Here is a 16,502-nt window from a genome sequence, read left to right on the forward strand (position 1 = left end):
TAATAATGTCATTTGTCCATTCTGAGAGGGTGATCGCAGTATTCCGACTTGCGTTGCATTGCATCTTAAAATGTATTACATTCTTTAAAAGAAAATAATATTAAAAATGTCCTCCAATATATATAAAAAAAGGAATGCTAAATCCCATTGTTCAAAAATGCTTCCTAAAATTAAGATGTCCCTATCTTAATACTGCTCACTGTGGAGGAGAATAGAGCACTCTACAGTTCATTAGTGAGGATTTACTGAATTGATAGTTGCTGAGTGATGCAATAGAATAACTATTTTCCTTTCATTTTAGCCCAGCTAAGCCAACCATTGCCGTTCTCCTTTTACTACTGATAGAATTGTCCTTGTCAAATTAACATTAAGTACATTAATAATTAAAAAAACCCACCATATATTCTCAGAAAGTGAGATTGTAATAGTGCAAGTCAGTAAGACTCAAACTGGACCAGAGGAACTGAGTTTTCCAGTCCACAGTGGCCACATAATAAACATCATGAACACTTGAACACTATAAAATGGTCCCGGGAAGGCTTTCCAGGTAAGGTGCGGTGAAGTGGCTTTCAACTGTCCCACTCCTTTTGTCTCTGTTCCACAGCCACAAGGTGAAGTCCCCAGTGGTGCTATGGGGTAGCTTCTGCAGCAAGAGACCACAAGATTTCTTATTAACCAAACAAGTGGGGCTGTGCTCCAAGTGAGCAAGGAATTGCAGCGTTAACATGAGAACTGCATTTTAGAAAACTTTAGTGTGCTAGGACTCATTAATTTTTGTTAGGTTTTTTAGGCTAACTTGAAGTTATGTGGCAGTCATGAGCATTTCACCCAATTTCCAGCCCATTTATAGCAAATTAAAGGCAAGACTGCATAAAGAAGGCTAAATGCCAGATCAGGAAAGGATATTTCCAGCATAGGAAGTGAAGAATGTGAATATAACCCTCTTGTGTATTGCAAAGTGCGTAACAGTGGCAGCACGAATGTAAAGGTGTGTCTGCCTACACCCTACCGTGTACCCATTTCCCGTGGAGTCTTTAGCCAGTGGCAATTTGTGGAAGAGTCAATTTGCTTCTCTGCCACATTACAATAGGTCTGTTAAACTTGCCTCAAGTCTGGAATGTTCAAGGGCAGATGAGAGCCCTGAGTTACCTTGATAGGCAATTTCTGGAATGTGTTAACAGGCTAACTCCACTGGCTCTGCAGATCAGACCATACATGGAGGAGTCACTGGGGCAAACAGAGGGGTTGCTATGGCACCACATGAGTGCTGCTCAAGTCTGAGCAGGGGCTTATAAAAGGACTTTGTGTTGAGCATTCCAAATTCCACCAAGTGTATGATTCCTACTCCTGGTGCTGCCAAGTGATGTGTTTGTGCTCAGGAGCAGTCAACAACACCCAATGAGAATTATACATCAGTTCATGAGTACCCAGTAGCAACCTGGAGCCATGATAGAAAGCGTCCCATGTGAGGCTCAGATTGCTGCAGCATGTCTCTGAAAGGGCGAGGTTAAAGCCTTTGGAAGACATGCCAGTAACAAGAAGTTTGAGTTAACCTCTGTCTCTCATTCTGGGCAGACAGCACAGCCCCAACAGGTGATGCAGGCACCACAGGAACAAAATACTGCCATTTCAGGGTTAATAAAAGACTTCCAGGTATCTGGTTGAGGTACCAAAACCAGAGCTTGAGCTAAAGCAAAGTGCTGAGCTATGGCACCATTCTCACCAACTCGCAGTACTCTGATGTGGAAATTGTGAAGACTGAACCTATTCTCAGCACCAAAAGCCTATCAAGATTTATGGGTGAGATCTTTTCCTTTCTGGAGAAATCTGCATGCCCTGCACAATGATTCCTTTGCTGTACGTTAGTTAAACTTCTTTGTGAGATATCTCTGTCATTCCAGGACTGATTGCTTATCTGCTTACCATGTGCAGGCATGCTGTTAGTGCACTGTATGCCAGCTGGGCATCTTTGGACTCTGAAGGTGATGAGAGGTCCTTTATGTGTTCTCCAAAACCTCCTTTTTTTGTGTATGTAGTCAGTCTCCAAGAGAACTGAAGATTAATTTTGGCCCAAGTCCTGTGAAGCCTGGGTCAGACATAGGCCCAGACGCTCTCCTCTGGCCTGTACGGTCCTTCCTACAAGCTCTGGTCCAGATGACTGTAAAGGCTTTTGCTTAGTCCCATTCAGGTTCCCTCAGCATGCAGACTGTTATCACATAGTTTGAATTATGAGCATGGCAACCGAATTATTTCAGGCTCTACCAAATACCCATTTGTCATACCTGTCCCTCATCACCAAATGCCAAGTATCATCTGTAGAAATCCAGAAACTAAACGCATATACTTACAAGACTCAGCAGTACGTACCTGCCTCCTGCAGCTAAGTGGGAAAGCAGCTCACATCACCTGAGAAGGACACCTGAAGTCATAGCAGTGGCAGGTCAGTACCCTGGCAAAATTCAATTGCAAATTGCAGTTGCCATTTGTCAACATTTATTGCCCTCCTGAAATTTCTGGAACTATAATAAGACCTCAGACTTTACCGTTAATCTGCCTCAGCACAACATGGGATAAATCTTCAATTCATTGGAACAGTTAAGTGACAAAATAGCCTTACAGGCATCTCTGTATGCCGCCAAAGCAGCCTGCCAGGCAGTGGAACCGGTGTTGTGATCAGATGGTGCCGTCATACCAAAATACATCCTGGTGCATTTAACTGGAGTGTTCTTGTCCTTGGGCAGCCCTTGCTTAGTGCAGACACACAAGGCTCCTCACTTACTGCCAAAATCCAGGGCTTTGTCCACCACATGAATACTATTTTTTAAACCCAGATTGCTTTGCAGTCCCCTGAAGGAAGATGGCATTTCCAAAAGGTGATCTCCCACCTCAGCTACCACTGCGTTTCACTTGTGTCTGCATCCCAGAAGTCACTGTAACCAGATGATGCAGGGATGCTCTGTAACCACTGTCCTTTTTTTGTCTTCTTTATTGCCTACTCCTTTTGCATTTTTTAAAAATGGTGGGGACTGATAGACAGATGTCCAGCTCTGTTAGATCGTCTCTGCAGTTCTGCACTGTGACTGCCTGCTGCTGTTGTTAAGACTGGTATCAGGAGACAGGGTTACTTCGTGACAACGGGTTTGTACAGCAGTGGAAGAAACAATCTTGCTTCAGTTCTTTCCGGGTATTTATGTAACTAAAGTCTTGTACCTACTCCAATATATCATACATTGTTGCAATTTCAGAATAGTAGTTTTAGTGTCTACAATTTGTATTTAACCCCAGATTTTCCTGATACCCTGTCTGATACCACAGTGTTCACCATGATATTGTTGCTTCCAGTGTGAGAATAGCAAAGCTGACAGCTTAACCATCTGTTGATGACGATGATGTTTCTAAGTGAGATGGAACTGTCCATTTGTTGAGTGCCTCAGTTTCAGGGTTAACTCTACCATATCTAGAATGTACCATACCTAAATATACCTACTAAACATATCTGCCATACCTAGAATTACATGAAGGCAGCATTGACAGAACTTCCTACCAGTTCAGGACCATATCTAGCCTTATCCAGCATCTCCAAAGCAGCCTTCCACAACTGCAGTCTGTCTGTTCAAGCACATGGTCCTCAACTTAGTTGTTGCCATGTATACTAAGCAAACACCTCTAACATCTCAGTGATTTGAAAGCACCAGAATGGTAGAAATGTTTCAACCAGCTATACAAGGGAATATCCTTTTTTCCTCAGCTTCTCTCCACCGAAACGTTGGTGACATACAGCTTCTCATGGGTTAACATGGAAGTATAAAGTCTACAAATTTTCAAAGATACGGGGATACCAGGAGCATTTTGTTGCTTGGAGTGATTCACAAAACCTGCATGTTTCTGAGATTGATTCAGGGAGGTGAGCCAAGTTATGACTGACAATCATGGTAGCCAGGTGCCTCCTAAGCTGCTTCAGCTGTGGGACTGGCACATTAGCTCCAGAAATATGTCTCTGTAGTTCTTCGCCTAGCTCCCCCAGCTGCTCTAGCAAATCAGATGATATGCATGGGTTATTAAACCACAGCTCGGTAGATAAAGCCTGTGTTGGCCATCAAGTTTTCAGGCACGGTATCATCTTTCTGTAGGTTTATGTACTGTAGACAAGAGCTGCACACATCTGAGGTTCTGCACCACATAAAGTTTTGCTCCTGGTAGATATTTCCTGTTATTATACAGTTTAATTCTGAGTATTTCTCAGTAGATGAGGCCCTCAGTGATACGCTTTAGCGATGGTCTTGGCGGTCCTGGGGTAATGGCTGGATGTGATGAACTTAAATTTCTTTTCCAACCTACTTGATTCTGTGATTCTATGAAATGCTTTGTGCATGGCTGTTGGGTGGAGGTTAAGAGTAAACATAAGTATCTGTCTTACTTGTCCAGTATGATTTGATCAAGAGAGACAGTTCACCCCCACTCATTAGTGTTGCTGAGGGGGGGGGGAAAGATTTGTCTTTGGTGTAAATTTCTGTTCCCAAATTCCACCATTTTGGACTATTTCCTGGTGAAATGGACTTGGAATCACTTTTTTCTTCTAATACTGAGAACAATGCACTTTTTTTCTCCCTTATTACTGTGGAGTTTGTGTGGGCACTTCTCAGTCCAGGAATAAAGTTTGTTCTTTTGATTTTGGTCTTTGAGGGGTGTTCTGCTTAGGTGAGTAAGTGGCACTTAAGGGATCTTACTGTGGTTCTGAGTAATAATTCTCCCACATTTGTCTCCCTGACAGCTTGTTTTAATAAACAGATCAGAATTTTTGTTTTCTCCTTATATTGGTTACATTAACTAGAGGAGTTCTGGGGCAGGGGGAAGGGTTTGGTGCTGAATCTCTGTATACAGTATTTGTACAGATTGGACTCCATCCCAGATTCTTACTCGAGTGGTAACAGTTTCCTGATTGTAAGGATTATGCATTTACCAGAGAGATCACACACCTTGATTTTTTGTGGGGCCCTAACCTTAAATGTGCAAAGAACTAAGACCTTTTGATCTTCTCTGAGAAACTTAATAGAATTGGCTGAGAAAGAAAGAGTGAAGGAGTGTTTATAATAAAAACTGTTGCTACTGCCTAGCTGGGTTTGATCTGTCACTTGAGCTCAGGGCATACTACTTTCAGGTTTGGGTAACTTAGCCAACATCTCTTTTCACATGTTTATAAAGCACATGCTCAAGGTTCAGTCAGATTTTAGTCTGATTCCATAAATGCAACATAAAAGCATAATGCTTCATTTGACCATCCTGTGCTATAGTTGTTATGTCAGCCATATCCAACAACACATCACTTCATGACAGGTCACTGGTCATGAATCATCAAGAGTGGCATAAATGTGGACAAGCAGTCAAAGATAAAATTTTTACTGTAGGATAAATGAAATTATTTGAACTGCAGTTCATACATATTCCGTGATATCCTCTGGCTCATACTCCAGCAGAGACCTAAGCTATTTGGATTATTAACTGCAATTGTGGCTGGACTTGTACACCTTTTATGCCTTTATCATACCAAGTAAAGATATACAGGTCACACAAACCTTGTTCTAACCTGTACAGCTTTTGAAAGCATTCTCATATGTGTCTGGGGGTTTGGGGGAAGTGGGGCACTCACTCACCAAGGAGGGAAGCTTTTTGAGCAGCCCATCTTCAAGAATTGCAAAGGTGTGTGTCTTCTTCCTAAAGCCAGATACTACAGGGATGCTCATATTCCTGAAAATATAGTTCCATTTTGTGTCTTACCTCAGGCGCTTGGATTTGAAAACGTCAGCTTTATCAAGCTGACATTTCAAATTTTCAAGTCATAAATGAATTTCTCTCATGTGCATCATAAATCTCTGGAGCTTTATGGTCCCTTCTCAGAAGTTCCATGATTTGGGGGTTTTATGCTGTGGCCGTTTTGATCTAAGATGTGAGGGGACTATAAAATTAATGGTAAATCTGCCTGTATGAGTGAGCAACATAAGACCCATGGGAAATAAAGGACATCAAATTGGGAATATTTTTCCCCCTGGGAGAATCCTGGGTACCAGAAAAATTAGCTCTGGAATAATGGTTTCCTTCAGGGATCCTGGTAAGTGCCTTTACTCAATAATTATGATCACAGGATATCCAGTAAGCAAGAGATGTAGTATATTTGGGTTTTTAAAGGTCATAAAACTTTCACAGGAGAAATCTAAAGCCACAAGGATTGTTAAATCCGAGCCAGATTTATTCCATTGAAAATGATTGCAAACCTCTTGCTTGCCTCAGCAGGGGAGAGGTTATTTCCATATAAAGCAATCAAGTACTCTTTTAATCAAGGTATCTTAAAATGGTAATTGCTCAATTATTTGTCAGCAACACATAATTTTTGTTGATATTATAATGCTGTTTATTAGCACCATTAATAATGGAGCTATTTCGCTCTCTTCAGTACAGTTCTAACAGCAAAGTCCATGGGCCTTTTGAGTTAATTAGTATTTTAGGAGTGTGTTCTGCCTGTGTTCTTCACGATTCCTCGTAGCCTGTAAAGGTATAGCAAAAACCAGAGTTAAACTTCATGTTAAACTACTGGACCTGTTGAGAATTGCAAGATACTACATGGTTCATCCAGTGCTGTGATAAACTTTACATTCTAGTACCCTATAGCTTGTAAACATCTGTGGACACTGGTATTAAGCGTGCATTAACAAATCTTGTGTCTCTACAGCGTTTATTCAGGACACCAGTCTATTTTGATTCCTCCCTCAGAACTGGAGACCAATCCTGCTCTATGGCTTCTTGCCGTGAGTCAGTACAAAGTGAGAGACACTTTTTGTTCCTATTCGGTCATGGAGCTTTGTACTAAGGGACTCGGTTCGCAAACAGAGTCACTGAAGGTGAGTAATGCTGCCATCCGGCACAGCCTGTCGTCTGCACAGGGGTGTTTGAGAGCTTTTTCTGCCATGAACAGCTGTGCTAAATGTCTATAGCAAGGAGAAAATTATCACAGGGCAAGGGCAGCTTCCACAAAACCTCTGTTATTCCTTGCCAAAGGCTATATATGAATATCAGTCGTTCTTTTTTCAAATCACAGGGCTTTTAAGCATCAAGGAAAGGCTTATTTACCTAAGCTTTCTGATCTGTGTTGAAGCCTGTGTTGATAGGCAAGTGTTGGAAAACAGAGGTGTAAACATCCAAGAGGCCCGAGGAGTATTATACTGTGTATTATGTTTTATCAATTCCCTGATTATATGAAGTACTAGTTTGGTTTTGGCCCTTGTAGTTAAATAATCACATACTTAAAAGTACTGTGTTGTTTTAACTGGATTGACCTCAGAGGGGAAGCATGGGGGGTATATGTTCTTTTTATTCCCCCTCAGAATTAAAAGCCAGGTAGCCAGCTACATTTCTGTAATCATCTAGAATTTCCAATATGCTACTGAAATAAATCAGATTTTAGGATACTGATATTTAAGATGTCTCCAGCCCTTAACATCCTCACTTAATAATTTCCTAATCAGTTTTTCCAAGTCTAGACACTGCTTCCTGTTTGCTATTATTTTCTGGCTTTCTGAATTAATATTGGGAAATAGCATTCTCTGCATTAAGAATTAGCATACCCGTCTCTTCCTATGTGCTAACACTGAGATGACAAGCAGGTATGTTTACTCTTCTATGGCTATTAGTCTGTCATCTGTTCTTCCGGCCTCCAGGAAAGATGGAAATTATACTGGTACCTTATCCTCTGTTCTACTGTTCCTCTGAAATCTAGTATCTACCTAACACACCTAAGTACTACTAACTAGTTTTCATTAGATCCACCCATTTGTGGCCTTCGTTACATTTTAACTTTTTTTTAGGCAAGGGGGCTGGACCTTTCACGTGTGCGGACATGTGTAGTGGTGGCTGAAGAACGACCTCGGATAGCTCTTACTCAGTCATTTTCAAAATTGTTTAAAGACCTTGGTCTCCATCCACGGGCTGTCAGCACATCACTTGGCTGTAGAGTTAACCTGGCAATATGTTTGCAGGTAAGATTTTTCACTCCTTAAGCTCAGAGTTGTTTTGAGAAAATGGTGTTCAGTAAGAAGCATTCATTGTATTTCCTTTGGCTGCTCGGTTGTAGACATATTAAGAAAATGCATGTGGTACTTAATTTTTTTGCATACACAGGTAGTAAATTTCCGTTACATTATCAACTATTTCATCCCTCCCATGCTCTCATAGCATTTATTCTGCCCATGAATACAGTAGTTCAGAAAAGTGCATGGTAGTGGCAGAATGCATACTCTGTACTGCAGAAATAGTATTTAGTCATGTAATGTAAAATCCAGTTTCCAAGGGCTTGCTTTAGTATGTTGCAAAACAGATTCCTTCTGTTTATGAAAGAATTCCAACCACTACTCGATTAACTAGATAGATATTTTCTGCGCATAGTTTATTGCTTACAGTGGAAAACTATTTTGCTATATCTCTTTTGTTCTGTTTTGATCCACTAATCAGAAGAAAGTACCCAGGGATAGTACAGGATTTAACTTGCATTCTCCAGGAATCCTTATTGCATCATGATTGGAAGGACAAATTGAGCACTGTAGCTGTCTGGTCTGAATTTCTGAATAGCCTCTACGTTTTCACCCAATGATAACTACACCAAGCAAATAGTTTTAGGCAGATCTACAGTATATTATGTTCTTTGTCAGGTCTTCAAGTGATCAAAGTTAACTTGCCTTTTTATAAGGTGTTCCATTTTTAATGGATTTTACCTTATTTCTAGTTTAAGTTTATCTGGTAGTAGATTCAGGTATTTTTAATTTATTACATTTTTTTTAATCTAGAATAAAGAATCTCATTTTTATCATGACCCAATGCACATCTTGTCTCTTTGATAAATAAAGAATCTTTAGACATGCTCTTCTGATCTGTGTGTCATCTTTATGACTACTGATCTCTTCCCGTCCTTCCAAATGTGGTATCAGAACTTCACATATTATTCCTGTAATAATGCCACAGGTGTCCTACTCAGATGAAATATGATTTCTGACTCAATAGTCTTTTTAAATAGTACAGGAATCATCTTTTGTATTGGCAGCTGCATTGGCTGGGAAGTACCATATCCATTTGGTCATCTACCATGTCTCTAACCTCTTCAAAGTCAATGTCTCCCCAGTAGAACTTGCGTGTACTCTATATGGTGCATCCCACTTTTCATATCTGGCAGTTACCCCTAGTTTACATCAAAGGATTTCTCATGCATATAACATTGATAATTGCTTAGGTGTGGAAGCCAGAACAGGTCTTCTCAGTGACACTGCGATTACAGCTTTTGCTATTTTTTTTCTGATTGTAAATGTGAAGATTTTTTATTTTATCAAAAATAAAATAAAATGGTCAGCATAGGCCAGTATGGCTGTGTGTTGTGCCTGCCTTAGCCTCTTGCCCTGTTCAAAATCACTAAGGAATCCTGGCTTTCATCAGAACTTGTCTAAAAGTGACCTTCTAGACTAGAAGTGACCTTCTAGACTAGAAGTAACCTTCATGTTACTAGAATATGAATACAAGAGGTATGCACATCTCCATTACTGCTTGCTTTCTCTCTGACTGCCAGCAGAGTATCCCTTCAGCCCATGGTGGCTTTGGTTTTTATTATCAAACATATAACAAGGCAAAGCTGAGCAGGGTTAAAAGTCATTCTGTGTCCCACATGTAGAGTTCTTTAGTTTGACATTCTGTAATGGCTGACGTAATGTTCTCCAGGAATAAAAGTTTAAGAAAATTTCCTGTAGTCTCACAAGCAGCACTTGAATCCTTCTAAACAGTTCTACTCTAATAAAACTTAATCAATAGTCTTGAGAGAAAAGTACATTTTGTAGGTTAGAAACATCTATGAACTCAAGCAGCATCTTCCCCCATATTTCTGGCATGGATTTGATGCAGAAGGTACTGACTGAGGTTTTGAAATCTCTTCTACTGAATGTTTCTTTGCAAGAATATAGGCTGCTTCATTTCTTTATCCACATCTAAAGTCCTGTGTGATGACAATGTAGAGAGGACAACTCAGAAAACATCTAGGACATCTTTAGGCACTCCTACCTGAGACAGCACAAATTGGGTGGTACTAGTTTCAGCCAGTTAGCAGGTGTGGGTTGGTGTGCTTTCCTAGTCAGCAGCTAACCAAGCTTAAACACTTGGCTGGAAGGGGCACAGCAAGCAGCAAGGACACTCCCTTGAGCAGAAAGGGAAAATGGAGGTTACTTGGTAGCTTTCTTATATGCTCCTGTATCTTCAGCCACTTGGACGTGCTGATGTGATGTCTTTTACAGAGGAGGGGAAGGAGGGAAGTGATGGCATACCTTCACAGTTGACTGCTCTGACTCTCCTGACAGATCAGGATGGGGCCCATCAGCTTGCCCCTGCAGCTGTGGTGTAGCTACTTCTGAAAAATCACTGAAGTGGCTTCTGGTCCATGGAGGGAAATGAAGGATGCTGTAGATAACAAGGACAAATTAACTGCAGAAGTTTGCTTGCCAGTAATGAAAGTCTCCATTGAAGGCTTGCAGTGATCTCTGGACTGTTCAAGGTGGCTGCTTCACTTATGAGACAAGTCATTTGTTCAGGACAAATAATAAAACCAGGGCACTAAGCAGCAGTAAGCCAGATTCAATGCCCAAGTATGCCTTGTTGGAAGTAATATTGTACTGGATCTGCCTGGGATAGAGTTAACTTTTTTCTTAGCATCCTGTATGGAGCTGTGTTTTGGATTTGTGATGGAAGTAGTATTTATGGCACAATAGTGGTTTAGCTATTGCTGAACAGTGCAGCACAGCATCAAGGCTTTCCTCATTTCTTACTCAGCCCACTGCTTTAGCACTCCACTGACCACAGTGAGTATGCTGGGGAAGAGCAAGAGGCTAGGAGGGGACACAGCCAAGAAAGCTGTACCAAGCTGACCTGGGCCTTCCCATTCCATATAATGTCATGCTCAGCATTAAAAAAGGAGGAGAGGGCAGGGGCTGGTGTGGTCTTCCAAAGTAGCCATTGCTCAGAGACTGGCTGGGCATCGTTCTACTTGTGAGAGGTGATGAGTGATTGCTTTGCATAATTTTTTTCTCTTTATTTCACTCATTAAACTGTCTTTATCTTGACCAATGGGTTTTCTTGGTTTTGCTCTTCCTATGCTCTCCACTGTCCTGCTAGGAAGGGAGTGAGTGAGCAGCTGAGTGGGTCCGTAGCTGCTGTATGGGTTAGCCCACTACAGACATGCTGGAAAGCTGAATACACTCAGAGAAGCTGGAAGTCCTAATCAGCATGGAGTTAGGCTGCATTTTTAGTTGACTGTGTATATCCACCTTTTGATTAACTTAGCTGAAGTTTGCTTCTTAGATGGTTCTTTACTGAAATTCTTGAAAGAGTTATTGAATCAAACTATCAAAGTGGATAACTCTCTGAAGGAATATTATTAATGGTACTGACTGTGAGCTTAAGAACAACAGAGAACCTTGAGTGAGGTGATAAACAGCCTGGCTTAGTGTCAGGCTTCAGTGAGTTTTACTAAGATGCTGCATCTCAGTCCATAGGACAAACTAGAAGCTATACGCTGTCTAAAGAGTGATGTGGCTGGAATGAAGAAAAGACATTTCATAACAGGCTATGTTTAGTAATGTTACCCTTCCAAGTGGAATGGTTTTTGAAGCATTTAAGCTGAGGGTAGTTTGGCAAGTTTTAAAGAGGTTTGAAAAATTGCTAAAGATGTTACAACAATCACTGTAAAATGTGTCATTTTGATTGAGAATAAGATAGAGATAAAGATACAGGATTGTGTCCTTTGAAGCATCTGGTAGTAGACACTGCCAAAGACTGGATACTGAATTAGACTGAATGCTCTTTCCAAACTGTCTGGAAGTTTATGGCTAGTGATATTCCAGGATAGCCTGTGGGCTATTCTGTTTTTTGGGCTGAGGAACAGAATTAATTTTAATCCTTGATCAACAATGTTCCTGAAATTAGCATTGTCTCCAGTATGTTCCAGAAATGGGTAATGATTTCTGAATTCTTCACACTTCATAAAAATACTTCTAAAGATGTTTGAGTCGATAGCATCTTCCAAATTGTGTCATCTATAAGATCGGCATGTGGCTCCTGGAACACCATCTTTCACAGAAATAACTGGGATCCAGCCTATTCTATGTTCTTTCAAAAATACATGCCTACTAATCACCTTTCAAACATATCTCAGTATTTAGGTATTGACCCTTACCAACAAAAAGCTTATCCAGGCTTTCTTCTCTATGGACTGCCTCTAGTGCAACTAGGATGTGCTCTTTGATACCTTCTTCTTTTCATTTCCAATTTTTTGGACAAATTTAAGACTTGAATGTTTCAAAGGGAAGGTACCCTGATTTTTCTAAAAAGCTTCTATTGTTGTTCTCACCCTCTGAAAAGAAGGGGGGGAGTGTGGGGGTGTATACATGTAAGTGTGTGTGTATGTGTGTGTGTATAAAAACTTCATAGCAGAATTTGATCTTTTATTAAAGATTACTTTGAAAAGGAAATCATTGTCATAATCCCTTTCATACAAAAGAGCCTTAGTCTGCCAAATGATCCTAATTTCAGGATTGAGATCACTGACAGACTAATGCATTGTCATTTGTATTCATTTCATCTCAAATTTAGAGCAAATATGCTGTTTCTTTTGATGTAGTCATTTTAGACTAGTTTTGTAGAAAATACATAATTTTAGAAAATAAATAATTTTCTCCATCTTTAGAGATGCCACTAATGCCACTAATTTCTGACGTTTTATGGCTGTATAGTCACAGGTAGTGGTTGTGGGATTTCTGAGATGAAAAGATTGCATCCAGCATATTTTAATTCTCATTAACTAGCATCGTAGCATTCTTGAGAGAGAGAAAAATAGATCTGAAAAGTAGCCTGTTTTTCACAACAGCACAGATGGCTCTCTAGGATTTTAGCTAATTTCCATTTAAACACTCGAAATAAGTTTTTTCATTTTATTCAACATGTTACTCAATTTCAGTTGAGGAAAAACTTCTAGAAGTTGTTCATTTTCCTCAGTTAACCCTGAAAATGTACTAACAAATCTGCCCAAGCTAGGGCAGAAGAGCAGGATTCATCTTGCTTCTTTTATGCCACCTCTTAAGTGAGACAGCAAGGTTGAGTTATCCAATATCCATCTATAGTCAGTAGAATCAAATAAAGACTTCAGGGGTGAGCTTGAGCTTCATTCTGCCTATCTGAGGTGCCCATCTTGTGATAGGATTCATCACCATGAAGAAATCCTTCCTACCTTATACTGCACCTTTCTTCTTTGATGTTAGAAGTTATATTAGATGGATCATTAGCTTCATTAGGATCATTATTAGATTCATAGGATCATTAGCTTCCTTTGCTTCATTAGCAAAGGAACCTTTGATAGTGAATTTAAGGCTTAAAGTTAATGTTCCTTTTTACGTAGTGATAGGTAAAACGTTCTGAGGATCTTCCATGTCAAAAGTAATAAGGGATAGCTCTGTAAAGAGTGTGATAGGAGACCATGCACTTTGCCAGAGGTATGATTCACACTTAGGAATGTAGAACAGCTCTGGGTGAGCCCCCTCAGATTCTGTTTTCTCACCTTTACTATGAGTCATGCCACAATGTTCTTTTCACAACTCCAGCTGCTGTCCTTACATATGTGAGATTGCTAAGTGTACATCAAAAATTCCATTTCTGAACATCACTGGAGCAGAAGTAGGCTCACAGTAAACATTGAGGCCACATCCTTAGATAGCAAAACAACACAAAATGCAAAACAATAGATATTTTTTAATTCTTAGGACTTCTGATTGCCTAGTGCCTGGCTTTTAATTCTGGGGAGGGAAGCAGGGGAGTGCATGCAGCTTGGCCTTTGACTTCAGTGAAAATCAGGTACAGGCTGAGTTCTGGCACATGGTCATCCCTACTGCTGACTTGGGGCAGTTCTCAATCCAGTTTTGACCTGTGACATTTCCCCAGAGAATAAAAGCCTGGCATGTTGCAGAGGTTCACACAGATGAGTGATGGTTCGCTGGTGTCAGCCTATGCATGGGCAAGAGATTTATTTAGTCAAAGGGATGTGACTTATGATGTACCCATTTTCAGACAGAAAATTACGTTTGGCCCATTTTATTTCCTTGAACAGTACCTCGCATCTCCTTAAGTATCAGATATACCAGAAGTCATGTCGTTTTTTTCCTGTTACCAGCATTACAGATGCTCTCTGTCTCTGTCCCACAGAATAAATATGCACAGACAAATTGGGTCAGTCACTCTGGTCTTGGCTAAGACTCTGCTTCTTTTGAAACACTTTCAGAGTATCTCAGCTGCAGCTGGCTGCAGAAGGATGCTGCTGAGACTTCAGCTGCTGTTTCTCAAGCCCTTCTTTATTAAAAGCCATATGAGGCTCTGGTATTTTCAAAGTCTTCTGTGGACCTGCAGTATAGTCACAAGCAATGAATTACGTAACTGGTGGATTTCAGCAATTCTCCTGCTTTCTTGCAGTTACACTGCAGTGTTCAACCTGGATTATTAGTAATATTTCTATTTTGGGGCAGCAATGTAATAAGCAGATTCATCCTATTTTTTAAAATGCTTCATTTCCACGTGCATCCAAAATAAACCTGGTTTAAGATGCTCTGTGGCAGCTTCATGTAGTCTTTACCTTTGCTGGAATTCAGAAGGTTGATGAGAGGGATGTGGGACACAGTGCTCTCAGCTGTTTATTTTGACAAGATGTAGGGTAAGTCCCACTGCAGCCATCTCGTTTTAGATGCTGCATGTGACAGTAGCAGCTTAGGACTAGTCACCACTGTGTTTTATCTTTGCTGCGTTACTGATCGTGGTGGTGAACTGATGGGTTTTTATCAGCTTTTAATTTTACTGTTCTTTATATGTATTACTCTGTTTACCATAGTTAATAGGCTAAGAATGAAGAATGACTGAGCTGTGCAGTTTAGTTATAGTCTTCTAGTGATTAGATTGTGAACAAAGTCTTGATTTTATTTCACTTTAGGAACAGGTTAATCTGTATAAAACAAGGTGTAAGTATCTCTCTCTGTTGTGTGCTAAATATTTTTTTCCCAAAAAATAGCTTAGTTTTCATTTCCAAAGGACATCACTCACAAACTTCTTACTGTAGTGAAATGGCAGACCTGGAACGCCTGTCTCAATGGATGTGCATTAAAGGATCAGGGCCTTAATGTTTATTGACTTCTTCACCAAAACCAAAGAAAAAAATCAGTCTGCTAGGCACATTTTCCACTAACAATGTTGTCTGTAGCGTCCTAAAACCATTGAAGTCTGTTTGTCCAAGGTTAGCAGTCTACAGCTGTCTCTTCTGTTGCTCTACTAAAATGTTGACACCTCATTTTTTACTTTTTTTAACCTTTAATGGTATAATGGTTAATTTGTAAGATTCCTGTATTTGACATTGTTTTTCTTTTTATTTTACTCCCTGCTTTTTGCATTTTCCTCTTTTCTTTTTTTTCCTCCCACCCTTCATTCCCATTTCTTTATTATTATTTTCGTCTTGTGTTACCTTCTTTCCTTCTCTCCCTCATCCCTGCTATTCCTGCTGCTATAGCCTCACAGGCTGGGGAAGCTGGCCGAGCAGGTAGGGGATTTTCATGTTCCCTCAATACCCACCTATCAGCTTCCAACAGTGGGACAGACTAGAAATTGAGTCTGGAGATTTGGGGATTTTCAGATCCTTCTATGAAATTATAAGCAAGTCCAGTATAGCTTTACCTGGATGCAGATTTCATCAAAGCTGTCTGTTGTAACTATTTCATTCACACTGAAAATAACAAATACCATAGTGATTGTCTTTGATTTTCAAACTTGACTGTTTCCATTGTTTTATAATCAATTCAGGTTTGGTTTTATTTTTAAAGATAACTAATTTTTCCTTGATTTTGGTTTGTTTGGGTCTTTTTTTTTTTTTTAACATTGCATATATTTCAAATAAGTTCTCCCCTCAGCACTAGTCTGTTACACTGCTGAGTTTACTAGTAGACTGAAAATCGTGTTGTTAATAGCTAGAGAGGTTATTGTATCTTGTCTTGTGTATAACAAGCTAAAGAGGCTAACATGCATGTGCAGCTCTATTACTCTTTTTCTCTTCTGGTGGTGGGTCACTATCAGTATCTGTACTGTAAGTACCAATTGGAAGTGGTAACTCTTTTCCCCTTCAGATACAGGAACTCCATCACAAATTGTGGAACTACCAACCAGTATTGCAGAAATGTAATATTTATCTCTAGCCATTCCTAATGCAAAGAATTACACTTTGTAATATACCCCAGACAGGACAGAAATCACTAGGAGCTGATGTTGCCTGCTGTTTTGAATAGTAAATATCTAAATAACTGATAAAGGAGTTCCTGCACCTCTAGATTACCAGGGTTAGGTGAATTTATCTGCTGAAAACAAACGTTCCAGTGTTCCAAAATGAAGTTGTGCTTTTCTTCTAG

General features: G+C 40.0%; 1 protein-coding gene across 1 annotated transcript in view; it reads left to right on the forward strand.

Annotated features, from left to right (window-relative positions):
• DIP2C (disco interacting protein 2 homolog C) overlaps nucleotides 1–16,502 on the forward strand; it is a gene marked incomplete at both ends in the record, with an annotated part of 321,979 nt that overhangs the window by 279,036 nt on the left and 26,441 nt on the right. Inside the window, 2 exons of the mRNA XM_080611663.1 lie at nucleotides 6,725–6,893; nucleotides 7,857–8,027. Of these exons, the coding sequence (XP_080467789.1) occupies nucleotides 6,725–6,893; nucleotides 7,857–8,027 (340 nt within the window). The remainder of the gene's footprint in view (nucleotides 1–6,724; nucleotides 6,894–7,856; nucleotides 8,028–16,502) is intronic.

The sequence above is a fragment of the Psittacula echo genome (genome assembly GCF_963264785.1).
Source record: "Psittacula echo genome assembly, chromosome: 2".
Lineage (NCBI taxonomy): Eukaryota > Metazoa > Chordata > Aves > Psittaciformes > Psittacidae > Psittacula > Psittacula echo.